Here is a 20,647-nt window from a genome sequence, read left to right as displayed (position 1 = left end):
CGGTGGTCTCTGTGGTGGTGGTGGGGGTGGTGGTCCCTGTGGGGGTGGGTGTTGGGGTTGGAGTCTCTGTCGTAGTGGTGGTGGGTGTTGGGGTTGTGGTCCCTGTGGTTGTGGTTGTGGTGGGGGCAGTGGTCTCTGTGGTGGTGGGTGTTGGGGTTGGGGTCCCTGTGGTTGTGGGTGTGGTGGGGGCGGTGGTCTCTGTGGTGGTGGTGGGGGTGGTGGTCCCTGTGGGGGTGGGTGTTGGGGTTGCAGTCTCTGTCGTAGTGGTGGTAGATGGCGGGCTTGTGGTCCCTGTGGTTGTGGGTGTGGTGGTTGTTGTCTCTCTTGAGGTGGTGCTAGAGGTTGGCGTTGGAGTCCCAGTTGAAGCCGTGGAGGGTGTTGTAGCTGGGGTCTCCGTAGTGGTGGTCGAAGGTGTGGAGACACAGTTACGTGGAACAAAACAGCAGTAGACGTCGATTTCGTAGTTGAGGCAGGCAGACGTCGGGGTGGCTCCGCCCGGCTTCTGGTCCTGGTTTTTGCACACAAGCCCAACAGAGGTGTCACACACCACAGTTTGTCCAAGCTCTTGGAGGGGAGTGTCGGGGAACACGGCGGCTCTGCAGGAGATGTTGGCTACCCAGCCCCTCTGGCAGATGTTCTCAAGGGATTCAACGTCTTCACCTGCTTCGGTATCGTTCGGTTTGCCAGAATCGAGCCAGCCGGTCCAACTGCACTCCGGCAGACACGGAGAGGTTGATGGCACCATGGTGGTCCCTTCTGTGGTAGACGTGGTTGTGGCTGGGGTGATAGTGGTTTCCCGGGTAGGCGTGGCTGTTGTACTGGGGGTTGTCACTGTGGGTGGCAATGTGCTGGGGGTGCTTGGAAAGACGATGGTGGTTGTGGTGGTGGTCGATGGGGCGGGAGGGTGACTGGTGGTGGGTGTTGGGGTTGGGGTCCCTGTGGTTGTGGTTGTGGTGGGGGCGGTGGTCTCTGTGGTGGTGGGTGTTGGGGTTGGAGTCTCTGTTGTAGTCGTGGTAAATGGAGGGCTTGGGGTCCCTTTGGTTGTAGGTGTTGAGCTTGGGGTCCCTGTGGTTGTGGTTGTGGTGGGGCCTGTGGTCCCTGTAGTTGTGGGGGGGGTGGTGGTCCCTGTGGTTGTGGTGGGGGCAGTGGTCGCTGTGGTTGTGGTTGCGGTGGGGGCGGTGGTCTCCATGGTTGTGGGTGTTGGGGTTGGGGTCCCTGTGTTTGTGGTTGTGGTGGGGGCGGTGGTCCCTGTGGTTGTGGTTATGGTGGGGGCAGTGGTCTCTGTGGTGGTGGGTGTTGGGGTTGGGGTCCCTGTGGTTGTGGGTGTGGTGGGGGCGGTGGTCTCTGTGGTGGTGGTGGGGGTGGTGGTCCCTGTGGGGGTGGGTGTTGGGGTTGGAGTCTCTGTCGTAGTGGTGGTGGGTGTTGGGGTTGTGGTCCCTGTGGTTGTGGGTGTGGTGGGGGCAGTGGTCCCTGTGGTTGTGGGTGTGGTGGGGGTGGTGGTCTCTGTGGTGGTTGTTGGGGTTGGAGTCTCTGTTGTAGTGGTGGTGGGTGTTGGGGTTGGGGTCCCTGTGGTTGTGGTGGGGGCGGTGGTCCCTGTGGTTGTGGTTGTGGTGGGGGTGGTGGTCTCTGTGGTTGTGGTGGGGGTGGGGGCGGTGGTCCCTGTGGTTGCGGTTGTGGTGGGGGTGGTGGTCCCTGTGGGGGTGGGTGTTGGGGTTGGAGTCTCTGTCGTAGTGGTGGTGGGTGTTGGGGTTGGGGTCCCTGTGGTTGTGGGTGTGGTGGGGGCAGTGGTCCCTGTGGTTGTGGTTGTGGTGGGGGCGGTGGTCTCTGTGGCTGTGGGTGTAGGGGTTGGAGTCTCTGTTGTAGTGGTGGTGGGTGTTGGGGTTGGGGTCCCTGTGGTTGTGGTAGTGGTGGGGGGGGTGGTCCCTGTGGTTGTGGATGTGGTTGGGGGGGTGGTCTCTATGGCTGTGGTGGGGGTCGTGGTCCCTGTGGTTGTGGTTGTGGTGGGGGCAGTGGTCTCCGTGGTGGTGGGTGTTGGGGTTGGGGTCCCTGTGGTTGTGGTTGTGGTGGGGGCGGTGGTCTCTGTGATTGTGGTGGGGGCAGTGGTCCCTGTGGTTGTGGTTGTGGTGGGGGCGGTGGTCCCTGTGGTTGTGGTTGTGGTGGGGGTGGTGGTCTCTGTGATGGGTGTTGGGGTTGGAGTCTCTGTTGTAGTGGTGGTGGGTGTTGGGGTTGGGGTCCCTGTGGTTGTGGTTGTGGTGGGGGCAGTGGTCTCTGTGGTGGTGGTGGGGGTGGTGGTCCCTTTGGGGGTGGGTGTTGGGGTTGCAGTCTCTGTCGTAGTGGTGGTAGATGGCGGGCTTGTGGTCCCTGTGGTTGTGGGTGTGGTGGTTGTTGTCTCTCTTGAGGTGGTGCTAGAGGTTGGCGTTGGAGTCCCAGTTGAAGCCGTGGAGGGTGTTGTAGCTGGGGTCTCCGTAGTGGTGGTCGAAGGTGTGGAGACACAGTTACGTGGAACAAAACAGCAGTAGACGTCGATTTCGTAGTTGAGGCAGGCAGACGTTGGGGTGGCTCCGCCCGGCTTCTGGTCCTGGTTTTTGCACACAAGCCCAACAGAGGTGTCACACACCACAGTTTGTCCAAGCTCTTGGAGGGGAGTGTCGGGGAACACGGCGGCTCTGCAGGAGATGTTGGCTACCCAGCCCCTCTGGCAGATGTTCTCAAGGGATTCAACATCTTCACCTGCTTCGGTATCGTTCGGTTTGCCAGAATCGAGCCAGCCGGTCCAACTGCACTCCGGCAGACATGGAGAGGTTGATGGCACCATGGTGGTCCCTTCTGAGGTAGACGTGGCTGTGGCTGGGGTGGTAGTGGTTTCCCGGGTAGGCGTGGCTGTTATACTGGGGGTTGTCACTGTGGGTGGCAATGTGCTGGGGGTGCTTGGAAAGACGGTGGTGGTTGTGGTGGTGGTCGATGGGGCGGGAGGGTGACCGGTGGTGGGTGTTGGGGTTGGAGTCTCTGTTATAGTGGTGGTAGATGTTGGGCTTGGGGTCCCTGTGGTTGTGGGTATTGGGGTTGGGGTCCCTGTGGATGTGGTTGTGGTTGGCGGGGTGGTCTCTGTGGCTGTGGTTGTGGTGGGGGCGGTGGTCTCTGTGATGGGTGTTGGGGTTGGAGTCTCTGTTGTAGTGGTGGTGGGTGTTGGGGTGGTGGTCCCTGTGGTTGTGGTTGTGGTGGGGGTGGTGGTCTCTGTGGTTGTGGTGGGGGTGGGGGCGGTGGTCCCTGTGGTTGTGGTTGTGGTGGGGGTGGTGGTCTCTGTGATGGGTGTTGGGGTTGGAGTCTCTGTTGTAGTGGTGGTGGGTGTTGGGGTTGGGGTCCCTGTGGTTGTGGTTGTGGTGGGGGCAGTGGTCTCCGTGGTTGTGGGTGTTGGGGTTGGGGTCCCTGTGGTTGTGGTTGTGGTGGGGGTGGTGGTCTCTGTGATGGGTGTTGGGGTTGGAGTCTCTGTTGTAGTGGTGGTGGGTGTTGGGGTTGGGGTCCCTGTGGTTGTGGTTGTGGTGGGGGCAGTGGTCTCCGTGGTTGTGGGTGTTGGGGTTGGGGTCCCTGTGGTTGTGGTTGTGGTGGGGGCGGTGGTCTCTGTGGTTGTGGTAGGGGTGGTGGTTTCTGTGGTGGGTGTTGGGGTTGGGGTCCCTGTGGTTGTGGTGGGGGTGGTGGTCTCTGTGGTGGGTGTTGGGGTTGGAGTCTCTGCTGTAGTGGTGGTGGGTGTTGGGGTTGGGGTCCCTGTGGTTGTGGGTGTGGTGGGGGCGGTGGTCTCTGTGGTGGTGGTGGGGGTGGTGGTCCCTGTGGGGGTGGGTGTTGGGGTTGCAGTCTCTGTCGTAGTGGTGGTAGATGGCGGGCTTGTGGTCCCTGTGGTTGTGGGTGTGGTGGTTGTTGTCTCTCTTGAGGTGGTGCTAGAGGTTGGCGTTGGAGTCCCAGTTGAAGCCGTGGAGGGTGTTGTAGCTGGGGTCTCCGTAGTGGTGGTCGAAGGTGTGGAGACACAGTTACGTGGACCAAAACAGCAGTAGACGTCGATTTCGTAGTTGATACAGGCAGGAATGTGGGTGGCTCCGCCCAGCTTCTGGTCCTGGTTTTTGCACACAAGCCCAACAGAGGTGTTACACACCACAGTTTGTCCAAGCTCTTGGAGGGGAGTGTCGGGGAACATGGCGGCTCTGCAGGAGATGTTGGCTACCCAGCCCCCCTCACAGATGTTCTCAAGGGATTCAATGTCCCCGCCTGTTTTGGTGTAATCTGGTTTCCCAGAATCCAGCCAGCCAGTCCACCAGCATTCCGGCAGACACGGAGAGGTTGGTGACACTGTGGTGGTCCCTTCTGTGGTAGACGTGGTTGTGGCTGGGGTGGTAGTGGTTTCCTGGGTAGGCGTGGCTGTTGTACTGGGGGTTGTCACTGTGGGTGGCAATGTGCTGGGGGTGCTTGGAAAGACGGTGGTGGTTGTGGTGGTGGTCGATGGGGTTGGAGGGTGACTGGTGGTGGGTGTAGGGGTTGGAGTCTCTGTTATAGTGGTGGTAGATGTTGGGGTTGGGGTCCCTGTGGTTGTGGTTGTGGTGGGGGCGGTGGTCTCTGTGGTTGTGGTGGGGGTGGTGGTCTCTGTGGTGGTGGGTGTTGGGGTTGGAGTCTCTGTTGTAGTCGTGGTAAATGGAGGGCTTGGGGTCCCTGTGGTTGTGGGTGTTGAGGTTGGGGTCCCTGTGGTTGTGGTTGTGGTGGGGGCAGTGGTCTCTGTGGTGGTCGTGGGGGCGGTGGTCTCTGTGGTTGTGGGTGTTGAGGTTGGGGTCCCTGTGGTTGTGCTTGTGGTGGGGCCTGTGGTCCCTGTGGTTGTGGTTGTGGTGGGGCCTGTGGTCCCTGTGGTTGTGGTGGGGGTGGTGGTCCCTGTGGTTGTGGTTGTGGTGGGGGCGGTGGTCTCCGTGGTTGTGGGTGTTGGGGTTGGGGTCCCTGTGGTTGTGGTTGTGGTGGGGGCGGTGGTCTCCGTGGTTGTGGGTGTTGGGGTTGGGGTCCCTGTTGTTGTGGTTGTGGTGGGGGCGGTGGTCTCTGTGGTTGTGGTGGGGGTGGTGGTCTCTGTGGTGGGTGTTGGGGTTGGAGTCTCTGTTGTAGTGGTGGTGAGTGTTGGGGTTGGGGTCCCTGTGGTTGTGGTTGTGGTGGGGGTGGTTGTCTCTGTGGTGGGTGTTGGGGTTGGGGTCCCTGTGGTTGTGGTGGGGGCAGTGGTCTCTGTGGTGGTGGTGGGGGCAGTGGTCTCTGTGGTGGTGGGTGTTGGGGTTGGGGTCCCTGTGGTTGTGGGTGTGGTGGGGGCGGTGGTCTCTGTGGTGGTGGTGGGGGTGGTGGTCCCTGTGGGGGTGGGTGTTGGGGTTGCAGTCTCTGTCGTAGTGGTGGTAGATGGCGGGCTTGTGGTCCCTGTGGTTGTGGGTGTGGTGGTTGTTGTCTCTCTTGAGGTGGTGCTAGAGGTTGGCGTTGGAGTCCCAGTTGACACCGTAGAGAGTGTTGTAGCTGGGGTCTCTGTAGCGGTAGGACTTGTAGTCTCCGATGAGAGTGTGGTAGACGATGGGCCTGAGGTCTTCATAGTGGTGGTCGAAGGTGTGGAGACACAGTTACGTGGACCAAAACAGCAGTAGACGTCGATTTCGTAGTTGAGGCAGGCAGACGTCGGGGTGGCTCCGCCCGGCTTCTGGTCCTGGTTTTTGCACACAAGCCCAACAGAGGTGTCACACACCACAGTTTGTCCAAGCTCTTGGAGGGGAGTGTCGGGGAACACGGCGGCTCTGCAGGAGATGTTGGCTACCCAGCCCCTCTGGCAGATGTTCTCAAGGGATTCAACGTCTTCACCTGCTTCGGTATCGTTCGGTTTGCCAGAATCCAGCCAGCCAGTCCACCAGCAGTCCGGCAGACACGGAGAGGTTGGTGACCCCGTGGTGGCTGTGGTGGTTGCAGTTGGGGCAGTGGTTGGTGAGGTGGTCGGCGGGGTGGGGGTTTGTGGGGTGCTGGTTGGGGTAGCGGTTTGTAGGGTGGTGGTTGGGGCAGTGGTTGGGGTGGTGGTTGGTGGGGTGGTGGTCGGTGGGGTGGTGGTTGGTGGGGTGGTGGTCAGTGGGGTGGTGGTTTGTGGGATGGGGGTTGGTGTAGTGGTTGGAGTGGTGGTCGGTGGGGTGGAGGTTGGTGTAGTGGTTGGGGTGGTGGTCGGGGTGGTGGTCGGCGGGGTGGTGGTCGGTGGGGTGGTGGTCAGTGGGGTGGTTTGTGGGGTGGTGGTTGGGGTAGCGGTTGGGGTGGTGGTCGGCAGGGTGGTGGTCGGGGTGGTGGTCGGCGGGGTGGTGGTCGGCGGGGTGGTGGTCGGGCTCGAAGTAGGACACTCGTCCCTCTGCTGGCAGCAATAGACCCGTATCTCGTAGTCGTAACAGAGCCCAAAAAGTTCGTTTCCAAACTGGTCTTCGTTCTTGCAGATGAACCCAACGGAGACGTTGCATTGAGCCTTCTGGCCCAGCGTCTCCCAGCTGAGGAAGGGCTCCGTGGCCGCCCTGCACTCGATGTACTGGGGGGCCCCGCAGATGCCGTCGAACGTCTCTCGGTCCCCGCCATCACTGTTGTCACTGGGATGGTCGTTGTTGACCCAGTCGGACCAGAAGCAGCAGGAAACTAGAAAAGCAAGACCAGCATTGGCCAGTCAGGTGGGGGTGCGCCTTTCGGGAGGTCAACGGGCTCAGAGAACCCAGAGACCCTCATGACCAGCTGTCCCCATCACCACCAAAGGGCCCGGGGCAGGCTCAGAGACTTCAGGCTGAGCCTAAACTTCCACCCTCTACTTCTCCCCTCTTTCTGCAGCTAAAAACCCGAGTCCCCCACGCCCCGCCACCGACAGACCCAGGCCCGAGGCACCAGCCTAGTGCCCTTTCCTCAGCTACCTTCAAATCCATAAGCCAAACAAATGAACAAGGAAAGGCCACCCAGCTCAGCCCAGAAGGCCGCTGGCAGGGCTCAGGCTGGACTCTTGACCAGTGTTTTCACCCAGAGCTGGTTAAGTTCCCTGACTGAGTCCCTGGGCTCAGCAAATCAGGGATCAGGTCACCGAAATAGACCATCCCCAGTCCCTGAGCCCGTGGTCCGGCCTCCCAGCCCAGCCCGCATCGGGATCTCGAGGGAGGCACGCTTTCTGCTGCTCCTCACCCTGCATCACGGGGCCAGCTGCTAACGTGACTTACCTGTTGTAGGTGAAGAGGACGGTGACGCTGCGGTAAAACGTGGGGGAAAGAGAATGTCATTGCACAGGTCTGAGGTTTGTTAAGTCTTTAAATTTTCATGTTTCTTTTCCCGGCAGCTGTTATACACCTGCAGCTTTTTCAGCACTAGCTATGATTCCAGCTGAGGGACCCAGGGCACTGGCGGCCGCCTCTAGCCCTGGCTCCTGCAGGTCTGGGGAAGCGGCCCCACATCTGTGTGGCTGTCACCCTGCTCTGGGCTTGGGGGTGTGGTTGAAATGTGGGAGGGGACGGGGGACACGCCCCGAGCTGAGAGGCAGGTCATCACTTCCCGCCTGCCCAGAAGGGCCGTCCCTGCCGGGCTCAGAGGAAGGCAGGCCCCCGGCAGGGGAGAGGGCCTTACCCGTGCTGGGGGTCGGAGGGGTGCTGGTGGGGGTGGTGGTGGCAGCGGTGGTGGTGGTGGGCGTGGTCGTGGCAGGGGTTGAGGGTGCCGAGGTGGACACGCAGACGTTGAAGTGTTTCTCCACCGTCCCGTCGGGGCCGCAGAACTCCCAGTAGCAGAAAGAGCCGTTCTGTATGGCATTGACGATCTTCCCTGCGGGAGGCCGGTGTCAACACATCAGGAACAAGACAGAGACTCCCAAGGCCCCCTCAGCCCGTCCACACAAAGGGAGACAGGTCCCCCACCCCCAGCCAACAGCCAGCCAGCACCCACCAGGACCCCGCGCCCAGGACCCTCAGCGGTGCCCATCAGAACGCAGAAGCTGCGTCACAGAAGGGGCTTCACTCCCCATCAGGAGACACAGACGCGTCGGGTGAGCCCTAGGGGCTGCTGCAAACCAGAGGCACCTCCGAGCCGGCAGGGGCTCAGGGCAGCCACGCGGACCTTCGGGGGGCAGGGGACGGAAGCACAGGAGGTTGCGCCCAGCCAGGACCTAGGTGAGCCCGGGAGGAGCGTCCAGGTGGGCATCTTACCTTCATCAACCCGGCAGACAACTTCTGAGGAGTTGGTACATACGCTGAAAAGCAAGCGCGAGGCTGCAGGCCCGAGAAGCCGCCGGCCTGTGCCCTCTCACCCGCCCCCCACACCCCACGACAGGCCTGAAGCCTCAGGGCGACGCTGCCCCAGAGGCCGGCTCAGGACCCCGCCTGGGCTCCCGGTGTGGGCAGAGCAGGGACGAGGCGAGTGCAGAGGCAGCACGGGCCAGCCCTCCCCTCCCGCCGTGTGCGTGCGTGTGAATGCGCGTGCATGTCTGTGTGTGCGCGCCGACCTCCCCGGGCCCCTGTGACGTGAGCTCAGGTACCAAGAGTGGCAGGTCTGCCCTGTGGGCACGGGCGTTCCCGGCGCATAGTGAGCGTTGCCGACGTAGCAGCCGCATTTGTCCCTCGTGACGCACGCCTTCAGCTCCTCGTCGTAGATGGGGCTGTGCTTAGGGCACCGGGGGTAGCAGCCTGGTGGGCACAGGGCACTGGGCTTGGACGGGCACGGAGGATCCACGCCCACCGCGTCCACCCTCCCCGCCCCACAGGTCCTCTTCTCCAGGACGCCCTCTGGGAAGGGGGGCCTGGACCATCCCCCTGCTAACGCCCTGGTGCTGCCGCCCGGCCAAAGGGACAGCCAGGCCCCGCTCAGCCTCCTGGGGGGCACGGCCCCTGCACCTCCCCAGATGGTCTTTCTAGTCCCCAGCTTTTCCCAGCTCGGAGGCCTCCTCAGCCCCCACCTCATCCTGACCTGCTCTTTTCCCACGGCACCTTCGCTCCTGACTGAGGCCCCCTCACTCCATGGGGTGCTAACCTGACCCCTCTCTATCTCTCCCCTGGAGAGTGGGTCTCAGCTCAGACTCCCAGCGGACTGTCTGATGGACAAACTGCAGCAGGGCGAGCCTGGCCCCCTGGCACTCAGGGCAACACCCCACGGGGCCCCTCACCCTCCAGGTAGGACACGGAGATGTTGGAGTGGATGCCGTTGATGGTCCGACAGGTCTCGAAGCTGCGATTCCCGCAAGGTTCGTAGTGCCACTCACACTCGTCCGGGGGGTTGTAGTAGTCGCAGAATATGGCTGGGGGTAGGGGTGCGGTCAGACTTGGGGAGGGCGGAGGCGGGGAGGGGGCCACGGACACGCCCCTCCCTGGAGCAGCAGCCCCGCCCACCGCTCAGCAGCTCCCACCCCGCCCCGCAGGGGCCTGGGGGCCAGGGCAGGCAGGCGCTCACGGCACAGGTCGGGGGTCCTCCAGAACACGCAGGCGCCTTCCTTGGTGCACTCCTGGGCATAAGAGGCCACGGCGGAGCAGAAGCACTCACAGTCCCCGCCGGTGTCGCAGGAGCAGGAGTCTTGGACGCAGGCTTCGTAGAAGGGCATGGGGTCCACCTGGGGAGGGGCCTCCATGTGCCGCGGTCCACGCTGCCCTCCCGGGGCCAGGCCCTCCCCTGTGGCCCGAGAAGCTCAGGACCCCAAGCCGGGACAGGGACAGGTGACCCAGCACCACCCCCCAGGGGACTGCCAGGGGGGGTCCCGCGACCGTGCCCACCACACCCACCCCCCACCAACCACTGCTCCCGCCCACTGCCGGGAGCAGACGGCTGTCTGGGCGGGCTGCGCCCTGTCTCCCTTCCTGGAAGGTATGGGAGAGCCTGGGGGGTCCAGCCACGTCTCTCAGAGAAAAGACTGGACCTCTAGTTATGTGTCCAAAGGACACACAGGATGGAGCTGCGGCGTGACTCTGCAGGGAGAGCGCCTGGCCCGTGGCCCCGCCCACAGGCCGACACGCCCCGCCCACCTTGCGGTGGCCCCGCCCACGCCCACACCCCACCCACCTTGCTGTGGCAGAGCCTGAAAACCCGGCTTTTGATGATGCTGCACTGCTTCTCCGACCAGGAGCGGCGGTGCAGGTTCGCGGTGCAAGGGTCCGGGGTGGTCCTCACGTCCGGACAGGTGGAGGCCTCCTTCCAGCTGTTCCCGAAGTCCAGCTCGCTGTCCACCACCATGCTGTCCCGCGTGGTGAAGTCGTTTTTGGACCGCTGGTCGAAGTTCCCGCACAGGCCACACACCGCGCCCTGCAGAGGCAAGCCGGACAGGGGGCTTTGCCAGGGGGCCGCGCGGGAGGGAGGGGGCTGGCCCCGGGCGTGCCTGGGAGGCCCGGGTGGGCAGGGCGCTGCGCACCTCATACGAGGGGTCGAGCTTGATGAAGATGGTGGTCTTCCTGTCCCAGATGACGATGACCCCGATGCTGGCCTCCACCACCAGGTACTGGCCCACATCCCGCGTGGTGTAGGCCACGTCGTGGCCCACGTCACGCTGGATCACCGTGCCGTGTCTGTCCTCCAGCTTCAGCACCGTCCTCTGTGCCCAGGGGAGAAGCCTGTCACTGGCCTGGTCCAAGGGTCCCCCAGGGACCATGCACCCCCTGGGGGGCGGGCAGCACTCACCCCAATGAAGATCTTGATGGCCTTGGAGCAGGTGACCCCCGTGGTACCGCAGGGCACATTCTCGGTGATGATACTGAAGGAACCCAGGGAGGTGTTCTGGCCACAGTAGTCCTGGGGGCCCAGGGGCACGTGAGCCAGGCCGACCCAGCCATGGGGTGAGGGGCACACCACCCCAGCTGGGCCCCACCTCAGCCCGTCCTCTGCTGAGAGGTGGCTTGACCATCCCCCACACACGGCCCTGTGCACCCCACACCCCTGACACCCGCGGGAGGGTCATGGAATGGGAGGACCGAGGAAGGGCTCCTCTCTGACCCCAGACCCCGTCCACGCCGAGCCTCCTCACTGGGCTGGGACAACCCAGGGCCAGCGGCGCAGGGGCCACAGAGCAGAGGCGGGCACTGCCCGTGCCCTCGGCCTCACCTGAACGGCCACGTAGGAGCAGTGCCCGTCGAAGTCATAGTACTTCCCATCGAAGGTGATGTAGTGGCCATTCCCGTAGATGGTACAGGTGCCGTGGCACACAGACTGAGTGCACGCCCAGCGCCCTTTCTGGCAGGTGCTGGGGAGAGGGAGGGGGGGCTGCAGGGGCTGCAGGGGCCCGGGTTCCCCAGCCCTGCTCAGAGAGCAGCCCAGCGCCCTGCAGAAAGCCCCCAGCAGCTCATACCTCCAAGCCCTCCTACCGCAGCCCCCGTGGGGACCAGGGCCCTGCAGACCCCAGTCGGCCCCACGGAGGAGGCCCGTGCCCCAGAGCAGGCTCCCGCCGGAGCGCTCAGGCATCAGAGGCGGGGCCCGGGCTCTCACCAGGTGTTGCAGTCGACCCTGATCTTGTCCCCGGGCAGGTACAGGTCGCTGTTGTGCACACACGGGCACGCCTCCTCCACCACGCAGCCGCCCCGGCCGTCGTCAATCAGCCCCTCAGGGCACACGCAGCCACTGATGCACTCTGTCTGGTACTGGGGGGCGGTTGGAGAGTGGGGTTCAAGGACCAGATGCCAGGCCCAGGATGGCCAGCCCCTCTTCTGACGCTGCAGACACCCACTCGTGTCCCCCACCCCACCCTCCAGTCCTCGACCCCGCTCCCTGGTCCAGCCTCCAGAGCCCCACCCTCAGGCTCCCTGCGAGGCTGGGAGACAAGGGAGAATGGCCTGCCTGGGGCCCCTACATGGTCCCTACGGGGGCCGGCGGGCAGCTACTCCTTCAAGGGCTCAAGGGATGAGGGGGCAGCGAAGCCCGAGCGTCCGAGGGCCCAGGATCTGGAGCCTCGGGGCCGCACGGGAGCCCCCTGCGCCCCCCGCCTCAGCGGTGCCCCCAGAACGCACGTAGCCGGCGGCCAGCGTCTGGCAGCTGATGGGCCTGGGGCTCCGGGTGGACAGCGCTGTCACGTTGCTGCAGTCGACACTGATCTTCGGGGCCTCGCAGGCTGCAGGGCGGAAGGGGCCGCTGAGCTCAGCTGAAGCTGGGTGGGGGCTCGGGCAGGCCAGGGAGCAGCGTGGGGAGTGGGAGGCCGCGCATGGGGCAGCGGCCACTTACCCTGGCCGATCAGCTTGACCTGTATGCAGCTCAGCCTCCCGTTCCGGCAGACGCTGAGAGGGAGAGGTGGGGTGAGCCGGGCCCAGTGGCTCCGTGGGGTGGGCGGGCAGGGGGTGGGCCCCCCGAGCCGACGGGCCGCACCCTCCCCCACCCCAGGACACCCACCATCGCTCCTCCTGCCTCAGGACCACCTCCCCCGCCTCCAGGTAGAGGCCGCGGTGGTAGCAGGAGCACTTGGCCAGCGGCACGCAGCGGCCCTTCTCGTCCAGATACATGTGGTCAGGGCAGCCGCAGCCATCCACGGGCGCGAAGCCCTGCAGGCAGTGGGCGTCGGACTCGGACAGCGAGCGGCAGGTCTGCTGGCAGGCAGTCAAGTTGTACAGGAAGACCTGCGACTTGGGGCAGGAGTCCAGGCCCTTGCCTGCAGAGGGGAGGGGCCCGCATGAGGCCGGGCAGCCCCCAGCTCCCCCCCCCGAAGGCCAGCCCCAGCCGAGGGGCCAGCAGGGCGGTCACCCCGGGCCCATCCCGGCCACACACGGGCCTCGTGCCCCGCCTTCTGGGCTGAGGGACTCCAAGCTCCTCTGTGCGAGCAGAGAGGCCCAGGCTGGTTTGCCACTGGCCCCTGCGATGTCACCTCCCACCCCTCCCCCCTCAACTGCCAGGGCGGGACGGCAGGGACCGGAAGGCCGGCCGGAGCCCGATACTCACTGCAGACATGCTCCCGCCAGCCCCACAGCATGACGCCCTTGGCGGCACAGGCGCGGGCGTATGAGGACAGAGCCGCACACATGCAGTCCTCCGTGTTCTGGCAGTTGCACGTGTCATACTTGCACCTCTGGGGGGCAAATGGGCTGTGAGGCGGGAGCCGGCTGGGGAGCATCATGCCTGTGCGAGCACTCAGACACGCAGCACGTACACTCGTGCCCATGAGCTCGGACACACAGCCCTTACACTCATACACAGGACTCACGTGCAGCACGTACACTCGTGCACGGCACTCACAGCACATACACTCATGCACAGCATTCACACAGCACGTACACTCGTGCACAGCACACACAGCACGTGCACTCATGCACAGCACTCACACGCAGCACGTACACATGCACAAGCTCTCAGACATGCATGTACATGTGTGCACAAGCACTCGGACATGCAGTATGTACACACGTGCACAAGCACTCACACACAGCACGTACACTCGTGCACAGCAGTCAGACACGCGGCACACACACCCGTGCACACACCCACCCTTCATCGCATGTGCACACTCACACACGCAGCGATATACATATGCTTCTGCCCACACACTCAGCAGTTTCCCACAGGAGGGGTGGGGCTTAGCTGGGGGCGGGGGCCACTGCGTGCCCCACCCACCTTGTAATACTCGGCGGGGTCCACGGTGGAGTGGCACCTCGCGAACGGGCTCTTGGTCTTCTTCAGCAGGGAGCACCAGTGCTCGGCGTAGTTGGCTGTGGAAGGTTCAGCCCCTCAGTGGGACAGCCCCGCTTCCCCGTCACCGAGGCTGGAGCAGACACTGCCCCTCCCTTCAGGGCAGGTGAGCAAGGTGCCCCTCCCCTCTCGCCAGCTCCCCGGACATGGCGGGTGGCCGGTGGGTGTGAGGGCATCCGGTCGAGGCCACCGCCCGCGGATTAGCAGACCCTCCGCTGGGTCCCTCGGCCGGCTGCCACCGCGGGCCACCGTAAGGCAGCCGCAAGGCAGCCACCCACCACATCCCCCCAGGATCCCCATCCGCCCGGGGCCAGGGCCCCGCGGCCAAGCCTCACCGCTCTCGATGTTGAGGGCGCAGGGGTCGTCCAGCCAGTCCAGTTTGTCGTTGCAGCTCGACTGGGCCTTCCAGGTGTTGGCGAAGCCGGCGCCCGTGGCCTCCACCAGCCCCCCGGCCGTCCTAAAGTCGTCCCCTTCGAGGCCATTGAAGTTCCCGCAGAGGCCTGAGGGGCCGAGACAGGGTTGGGAAGGGCGCGGGCTGCAGAGGCCCGAGGGCGGCCGCGAGGGGAAGCCGGGCGGGGCCGCTCACCCTGCACGCGGCCCTGGGCAGCCTGGTCCAGCGTCAGGAAGAGCTGCATGACCGGCAGCAGCTGGATCTGCAGCTTGAGGCCGAAGCTGGTGGTCACGACGAGGTGGTAGGAGGAGGGTTGAAATATGGAGAAGCTCGCTGCAAGGGGGGGCGTGAGGGGGGCGTGAGGGGGGTGGGGGGGCGTGAGGGGCGGTGAGCAGAGGTGAGGGGAGGCATGGGGGGGGCGTGAGGGGCGATGAGGGGAGGTGAGGGGGGCGTGAGGGGGGCGTGAGGGGGGTGGGAGGGCGTGAGGGGCGTGAGGGGCGGTGAGGGGAGGTGAGGGGGGCGTGAGGGGCGGTGAGCAGAGGTGAGGGGAGGTGAGGGGAGGCATGGGGGGGGCGTGAGGGGCGATGAGGGGAGGTGAGGGGAGGTGAGGGGGGCGTGAGGGGGGTGGGAGGGCGTGAGGGGGGTGTGAGGGGGGTGGGGGGGCGTGAGGGGCGGTGAGGGGCGGTGAGGGGGGCGTGAGGGGGGGCGTGAGGGGGGTCGTGAGGGGGGTGGGGGGGCGTGAGGGGGGCGTGAGGGGCGGTGAGGGGAGGTGAGGGGGGCGTGAGGGGCGGTGAGGGGAGGTGAGGGGGGCGTGAGGGGGTCGTGAGGGGAGGTGAGGGGGGGCGTGAGGGGGGTGTGAGGGGGGTGGGAGGGCGTGAGGGGCGGTGAGCAGAGGTGAGGGGGGCGTGAGGGGCGGTGAGGGGAGGTGAGGGGGGCGTGAGGGGCGGTGAGCAGAGGTGAGGGGAGGTGAGGGGAGGCATGGGGGGGCGTGAGGGGCGATGAGGGGAGGTGAGGGGGGCGTGAGGGGGGTCGTGAGGGGGGTGGGAGGGCGTGAGGGGGGCGTGAGGGGAGGTGAGGGGGGCGTGAGGGGGGGCGTGAGGGGGGTGGGGGGGCGTGAGGGGGGGCGTGAGGGGGGCGTGAGGGGGGTGGGGGGGCGTGAGGGGAGGTGAGCAGAGGTGAGGGGAGGTGAGGGGAGGTGGGGGGGGCGTGAGGGGAGGTGAGGGGAGGTGAGGGGAGGTGAGGGGGGCGTGAGGGGGGCGTGAGGGGCGTTGAGGGGCAGTGGGGGGGGCGTGAGGGGGGCGTGAGGGGAGGTGAGGGGGGCGTGGGGGGGGCGTGAGGGGCAGTGGGGGGGGCGTGAGGGGGGCGTGAGGGGCGGTGAGGGGCAGTGAGGGGGGGCGTGAGGGGGGGTGTGAGGGGCGGTGAGGGGCAGTGGGGGGGCATGAGGGGGGCGTGAGGGGAGGTGAGGGGGGCGTGAGGGGGGGTGTGAGGGGCAGTGAGGGGGGCGTGAGGGGGGCGTGAGGGGAGGTGAGGGGGGGGTGAGGGGGGGTGTGAGGGGCAGTGAGGGGGGCATGAGGGGGTTCTGCCCATCCCCCATCTCCTCCCCACTTCCACATCTTCCCCCCCAAAGTTGGGGTGCCCAGAGCAGGACTCACCCGTCACATGGGGCAGGTTCACCTTCAGCTCATTCAGCAGGACGCTGCCATCCGACTTGAAGGCCACCACCTGCAGGCAAGGCCAAGGGGACACAGGGGCTGAGAAGGGCCGTGGGCCCAGGGGGAGCTGGAGGGTGGGAGGCAGGGACACCCACGTTCTTCTTGCCGTCGGCCAGCAGCGCCACCGTCTTCAGGCAGGTCTGCTTGTCCGTGAAGCCGCAGGGGGCCAGCTCGCCCAGGAGGGCATAGGAGTCGTTCAGGGTCTGTGGGGTGGAGGGAGAGGGCATTGTAGTCACACGGTGGGTGGGGCAGGGGTCCAGTGCCCACACACCCCCGGGCGCCAGCCCACCTTGGTCAGCACGTAGTAGCAGTCCCCGTGGAAGGTGTACTTCCTCCCGTCGAAGGTGGAGATGTGTGCACCGCCCTCCAGGCTGCAGGTCCCTGGACACTGCAGGTCCTGGCACGCCCAGCGGCCAGCGTTGCAGACACTGTGAGCCAGAGGGCCCAGGGTCAGGCTCAACTGCCACCCCCCGCCCGCCAGGACCCCCCAGCCCATCAGGACCCCCCAGCCCATCGGGATCCACAGCCCGCCGGGACCCCCCAGCCCGCCTAGACCCCCCCCCCCCCGCCCGCCGGGACCCCTCAGCCCACCTAGACCCCCCAGCCCATCGGGATCCACAGCCTGCCAGGACCCCCGCCTGCCGGGACCCCCGCCCTGGCACCCACCACTGCTCGCAGGCGTTGGTGACCTCCTGGCCGGGCGTGTACAGGTGTCCGTGCAGCTTGCAGCCACACTGGCTCACGGGGATGCAGCCGCCGCCCGCGATGTCATCAAACACAGTGCCTGCGACAGCAGGACGCGTCCCTCTCAGCCGCCCCAATCCCGCCGCTCCCAGGGCCACAGGCGCACCTGGCCTCCCACCCACAGACCCCTCTTTGGGGGCGCTGTGGACCCACACTGTGTCTGAGGGACCTGCCTCCAGACTCAGGGCCACGGGCCAGGCTGGAGGACTGTCCAGGGGTGAGGAGCAGGAAGCTGACACTGTGTGTGTGCACGTGCATGTGCGCGTGTGCGTGCGTGTGTGTGTGCGTGTGCATGTGTGCATTGTGTGCGCGTGTGCATGTGTGTGCGCGTGTGTGTGCTCATGTGTGCATGTGCATGCGCGTGTGTGCATGTGTGTGCGTGCGTGTGCGCGTGTGTGTGCGTGTGTGTGTGCACGTGTGTGTGCGCGTGTGTGCACGTGTGTGTGCGCGTGTGCATGTGTCCATTGTGTGCGTGTGTGCATGTGTGCGCGCGTGTGTGTGCTCATGTGTGCATGTGCATGCGCGTGTGTGCATGTGTGTGCGTGCGTGTGCGCGTGTGTGTGCGTGTGCGCACGTGTGTGTGCGTGTGCGCGTGTGTGCGCGTGTTTGGGAGGAGGGTCTCAGCGCTTGTGCTCTTTCTCCCGCTTGTCCCCATCCCGCCCCCCACCCCCGCCCTCACCCTCACCTTCTGGGCAGAAGCAGCCGTCCATGCGGTGCTCTTCACACAGGTTGCTGACCTCCAGGTGTGAGCAGGTGTCCATGCAGGGCGAGCCGCTCTCCAGGTAGACCATGTTCCCAGGGCAGCTCTTAGCTGGACAGGCAAAGGCAGACCCCTGAGCCGAGGGGCGGGCGCAGCGGACAGCGTGAAGGGTCTGGTGCACATACGTGGCCCCCCAGCCCTAGACACACCAGGCCGCCCTGCCCGGCACCCACAAAGGCCAGCACGCTCCCCAGGGTCACCCCCCTTGAGCCCCCTGCCGCTGTCCCCGCACGCCGCTTACGGCAGAACGCGGCGGTCCTCCAGTTCTCCGGGCGCCCGCCGGCGTGGGAGCACTGGCGGGAGAACTCGGCGATGGTGCTGCAGACGCAGGAGGCGTTCTGCGGGCAGCGGCAGCGGTCCTGCGCGCAGGCCTGCACGTACAGCTCCACGGGCACCAGGCCCTGGCAGCTCTCGAAGGCTGCGGCCGTCAGCAGCTGCTCGCACTCGGCGCGCTGTGGGGGCGGTGCAGGAGGCGGGCATGGGCGGGGCCGCTCACGCCCCCTGCTCTCCCTGCCCCCCCCACACCTCCCCACCACCGCGGCCGGGACTCACGTGCTCGGAGCAGGACTCGGGGACCACCGTGTCCTCGGGGTCCTCGCACACCACCTCAGGCTTGTTCACCTTCTGCATGTTCCCAAACTCCACGGGACTGAAGGGGACACCTGGGGGGGTCAAGGCCTTCAGCAGGGCTGGAGGGCGCCGGGGGCTGCCCGCACCGCCCGCTGAAGCCCCCGAGGAGGCGCTCACCCTCGGAGAGGAACTCCGAGTAGGTTTGCAGGCCGTTGTAGTCCCCGCAGAGGCCGCACGTGTGGTTCCGGAACTTACTGTCCAGCTCGAGCTGCCGGGGGAAGGGGCAGGTGAGCAGGCCGCAGGGTCGCCCCCGGCTGCAGCCAAGTGGGGCTCAGAGCCTGGTCAGCTGTGGTGGGAGACCCAGGGACGGTTCTGGCGGCCCCCAGCCACCCCCGGCCCTCCCCCGCGACGCACCATGACTGAATCCTCCCGGTTCCACATGAGTGCGAGTCCAGCGCGGGAGTAGACCTTGGTGTAGGCGTCAGTCTTCTGGATGAGCAGCCCCGGGCTGTAGTGGGGCGTGCTGACCCTGGGGGTGGGCACAGGGGTCACGCTGGCCCGCACAGCTCCCCCCAGCAGAGGGGCCGAGGCTGTGGGCGTGGGTGAGGTGGCCACCCTCTGGGGACGCTCACGCAGTGGCTGAGCCCCTGCCCATCTGCCTGGCCAGGTGGGGCCACACGCGCCTGCCCAGGGCCCTCTCCACACCCTCACCTCAGGCTCCAAATCCGGGTAGGAATCCCCAGGAGCCCTAGGAGGAGGGCGGGCCAACTGGGAAAGCCTCACCCAGCCTCCCAGGGCAGGCCCTGTGCCCACCCCGACGCTGAGCCCAGGCTGAGGGAAACTAAACCCCGAGCAGCAGGGAAAGGGCAAAGCCTGCAGGTGTAGACCCGCTGGGCGGGAGTGCACTCAGAGCCCCATTGTTCCCCAGACAATGCTGGACGACGTAGGGGAAGAATGGCCTCCTGTGGGCCCGAGTAACCCTAGCCCTCCAGGCCTCCAGGACGGCCGAGCCCAGAGCCTGGTGGGCTCCCAGCAGAGGGGCTGGCGGAGACGCACAGGAGAAATAAATCCCTCGAGCCCCCTCCCCAGCCCCGCACCCCTGGGAGTTCCTGCCAGGGCCTCATCAGTGTTTGCTGAATGAATCGGTGACCCGGGCTCAGACCCAACACTCTGCTTCTGAGCCGTTGGCCAGAATAGATGCGGTCCAGGGGAGCTGGTGGGCTCGGGGGCAGGGGCAGCAGCCCCGTCACCAGGGCGCAGGAGGGGGCGGGCCCGGCCACTCACATGGCCCCGTTCAGCACGGTGAGCTGGCGGGTGAGGTAGATGGTGTCGTCCTTGACGGTCAGCAGGATGTGCTCGACCTGGGACGGGCCCCCACTGCTGCTGGGGCCGCGCTTCAGGTGCAGGGCGAACTCCTTGTAGGCGTCGCGGCAGTCGGAGGCGAAGTTGTAGTCGCACAGCCCGGGGAAGCGGAAGACGTCGCCATCGAAGGTCTTGTAGTGGAAATCGCCCCAGGTGCTACACACGCTGTGGCCATGGTTCCGGGTTCTGCCTTCTGGGGACCGCGGGCGGGGGGGGGGGCGTGAGTGGCCTGGCCACCTCCCTCAAGGACCCTCTGCTCCGGAGGCGCCTGCCAGCTGCTCAGAGCCATCGAGGTCTCGGCCAGGCCCCAGGGAGGTCGCCCTGCAGGGCCCTCTGCCGGCCCCTGGTCACCCACCCTCGTGGTCTCCGGCCCCCGCAAGGGCGTCTGCAGCTGCCACGCCCTCACACTCGTACCCTGCGGGGGCCGCAGCCATGGCCTGGCCCCGGGCCCCTACCCTGGTGGTTGCCACACTCTGTCCACTGATGCCCCAGCCAGCGCCCCCTCCCCCAGCTCCAGCCTGCCCGCACGCAGCAGAGGGGCGGTGCCAGACCCCTCAGAGGGGCCCCCAGGTTCACCCCCGCCCCCCCCCGTCCCCGGTGGCCCTGCTGGATGGAGAGCCCCCCATCCTGCACTCACACGGGCTTCTCTGGCTGAAGCCGCCCCTGAGCAGAGGCGCAAACAGCCAGCTCTGCCAAGGGGACTCTTAGTCTCGACCCTCCAAGGGCCCCTGACACCCAGGACTGGGGGCCTGGCCCCTCCTGGTGGGCCCCTGCCTCCCTCAGAGCCACAGGCAGCTGCCCAGCCCAGTGTGTCCACCTGGGACTGCCCCCTGGACATGCTGGCCAGACCATCACCTTCAAAGGGACTCCGCCTTCCCTCCCTGCACCCAGAATCAGCAGGGGTGGGGCCGCAAATGCTGGGCCAGGTCGCCCACCCCAAAGCCTGGGCCGAGGAAGACCCCCTGTCCTCCAGGCAGGACCGTCTGCTCCGGGCCACCCGCAGCCATCTCACCTCTCTGGAGCTCTGTGCCCCCAGCCCACGTCAGAGCCAGGCAGAGGGCTGCCAGGCGGGCTAGCAGCAGCCTCATGGTGGCCAGAAGGAAGGCAGGGCAGAGCGCCCGGGGCAGGGGCCAGGCCTTATATGCCCCGCAGAGCCGCCAGAGGGCGGGGAGGGCAGGAGGGCGCGGGACGGGTGGGGCGCCCCCCAGGTCATCAGGAAAACAGCTGTGGGGGCTCCGAGGGCCCGCTGGGGAAATATTGACTCAGGTTATCTGGGGCTTGTCTTTTATTGCTCCTAGAGCTGGCTGTGCCCGGGATGCGGCATCATCCACCCGATTCCAGCACACACCCAAGGCAGGCCTCCGTCCCTCCTGCTGCCGAACCAGCCTGGGGCTGGGGGTCCTGCCGGAAGCTCGTCCCAGCAGACAGCGCGCTCCCCGCGTCCCCACCTCACCCATCCAGCACCCCCGGCACAGCAAGGTC

General features: G+C 66.1%; 1 protein-coding gene across 1 annotated transcript in view; it reads right to left on the bottom strand.

Annotated features, from left to right (window-relative positions):
* The window catches only part of MUC2 (mucin 2, oligomeric mucus/gel-forming), a 31,474-nt gene extending 11,221 nt beyond the window's left edge, over positions 1-20,253 (bottom strand). The window contains exons 1-36 of the mRNA XM_068976458.1: positions 20,101-20,253; positions 19,768-19,792; positions 19,088-19,358; positions 18,218-18,332; positions 17,981-18,071; positions 17,786-17,895; positions 17,475-17,685; positions 17,159-17,284; positions 16,396-16,513; positions 16,019-16,157; positions 15,825-15,932; positions 15,670-15,739; positions 14,213-14,350; positions 13,962-14,126; positions 13,552-13,646; positions 12,883-13,009; positions 12,340-12,595; positions 12,175-12,227; positions 11,913-12,064; positions 11,446-11,519; positions 11,065-11,203; positions 10,645-10,755; positions 10,379-10,558; positions 10,033-10,272; positions 9,430-9,586; positions 9,146-9,277; positions 8,522-8,669; positions 8,193-8,236; positions 7,621-7,812; positions 7,221-7,247; positions 6,050-6,657; positions 5,060-5,188; positions 3,064-3,394; positions 2,455-2,799; positions 1,237-1,881; positions 73-729 (exon numbers count right to left, since the gene is read on the bottom strand). Of these exons, the coding sequence (XP_068832559.1) occupies positions 73-729; positions 1,237-1,881; positions 2,455-2,799; positions 3,064-3,394; positions 5,060-5,188; positions 6,050-6,657; positions 7,221-7,247; positions 7,621-7,812; positions 8,193-8,236; positions 8,522-8,669; positions 9,146-9,277; positions 9,430-9,586; positions 10,033-10,272; positions 10,379-10,558; positions 10,645-10,755; positions 11,065-11,203; positions 11,446-11,519; positions 11,913-12,064; positions 12,175-12,227; positions 12,340-12,595; positions 12,883-13,009; positions 13,552-13,646; positions 13,962-14,126; positions 14,213-14,350; positions 15,670-15,739; positions 15,825-15,932; positions 16,019-16,157; positions 16,396-16,513; positions 17,159-17,284; positions 17,475-17,685; positions 17,786-17,895; positions 17,981-18,071; positions 18,218-18,332; positions 19,088-19,358; positions 19,768-19,792; positions 20,101-20,253 (6,682 nt within the window). The remainder of the gene's footprint in view (positions 1-72; positions 730-1,236; positions 1,882-2,454; positions 2,800-3,063; positions 3,395-5,059; positions 5,189-6,049; positions 6,658-7,220; positions 7,248-7,620; positions 7,813-8,192; positions 8,237-8,521; positions 8,670-9,145; positions 9,278-9,429; positions 9,587-10,032; positions 10,273-10,378; positions 10,559-10,644; positions 10,756-11,064; positions 11,204-11,445; positions 11,520-11,912; positions 12,065-12,174; positions 12,228-12,339; positions 12,596-12,882; positions 13,010-13,551; positions 13,647-13,961; positions 14,127-14,212; positions 14,351-15,669; positions 15,740-15,824; positions 15,933-16,018; positions 16,158-16,395; positions 16,514-17,158; positions 17,285-17,474; positions 17,686-17,785; positions 17,896-17,980; positions 18,072-18,217; positions 18,333-19,087; positions 19,359-19,767; positions 19,793-20,100) is intronic.
* Positions 20,254-20,647: the final 394 nt, after the last annotated feature.

The sequence above is a fragment of the Capricornis sumatraensis genome, chromosome 8 (genome assembly GCF_032405125.1).
Source record: "Capricornis sumatraensis isolate serow.1 chromosome 8, serow.2, whole genome shotgun sequence".
NCBI classification, from domain to species: domain Eukaryota; kingdom Metazoa; phylum Chordata; class Mammalia; order Artiodactyla; family Bovidae; genus Capricornis; species Capricornis sumatraensis.
Note: the sequence above shows the minus strand (reverse complement) of the source record. Positions and strands in the feature narration are given on the sequence as shown.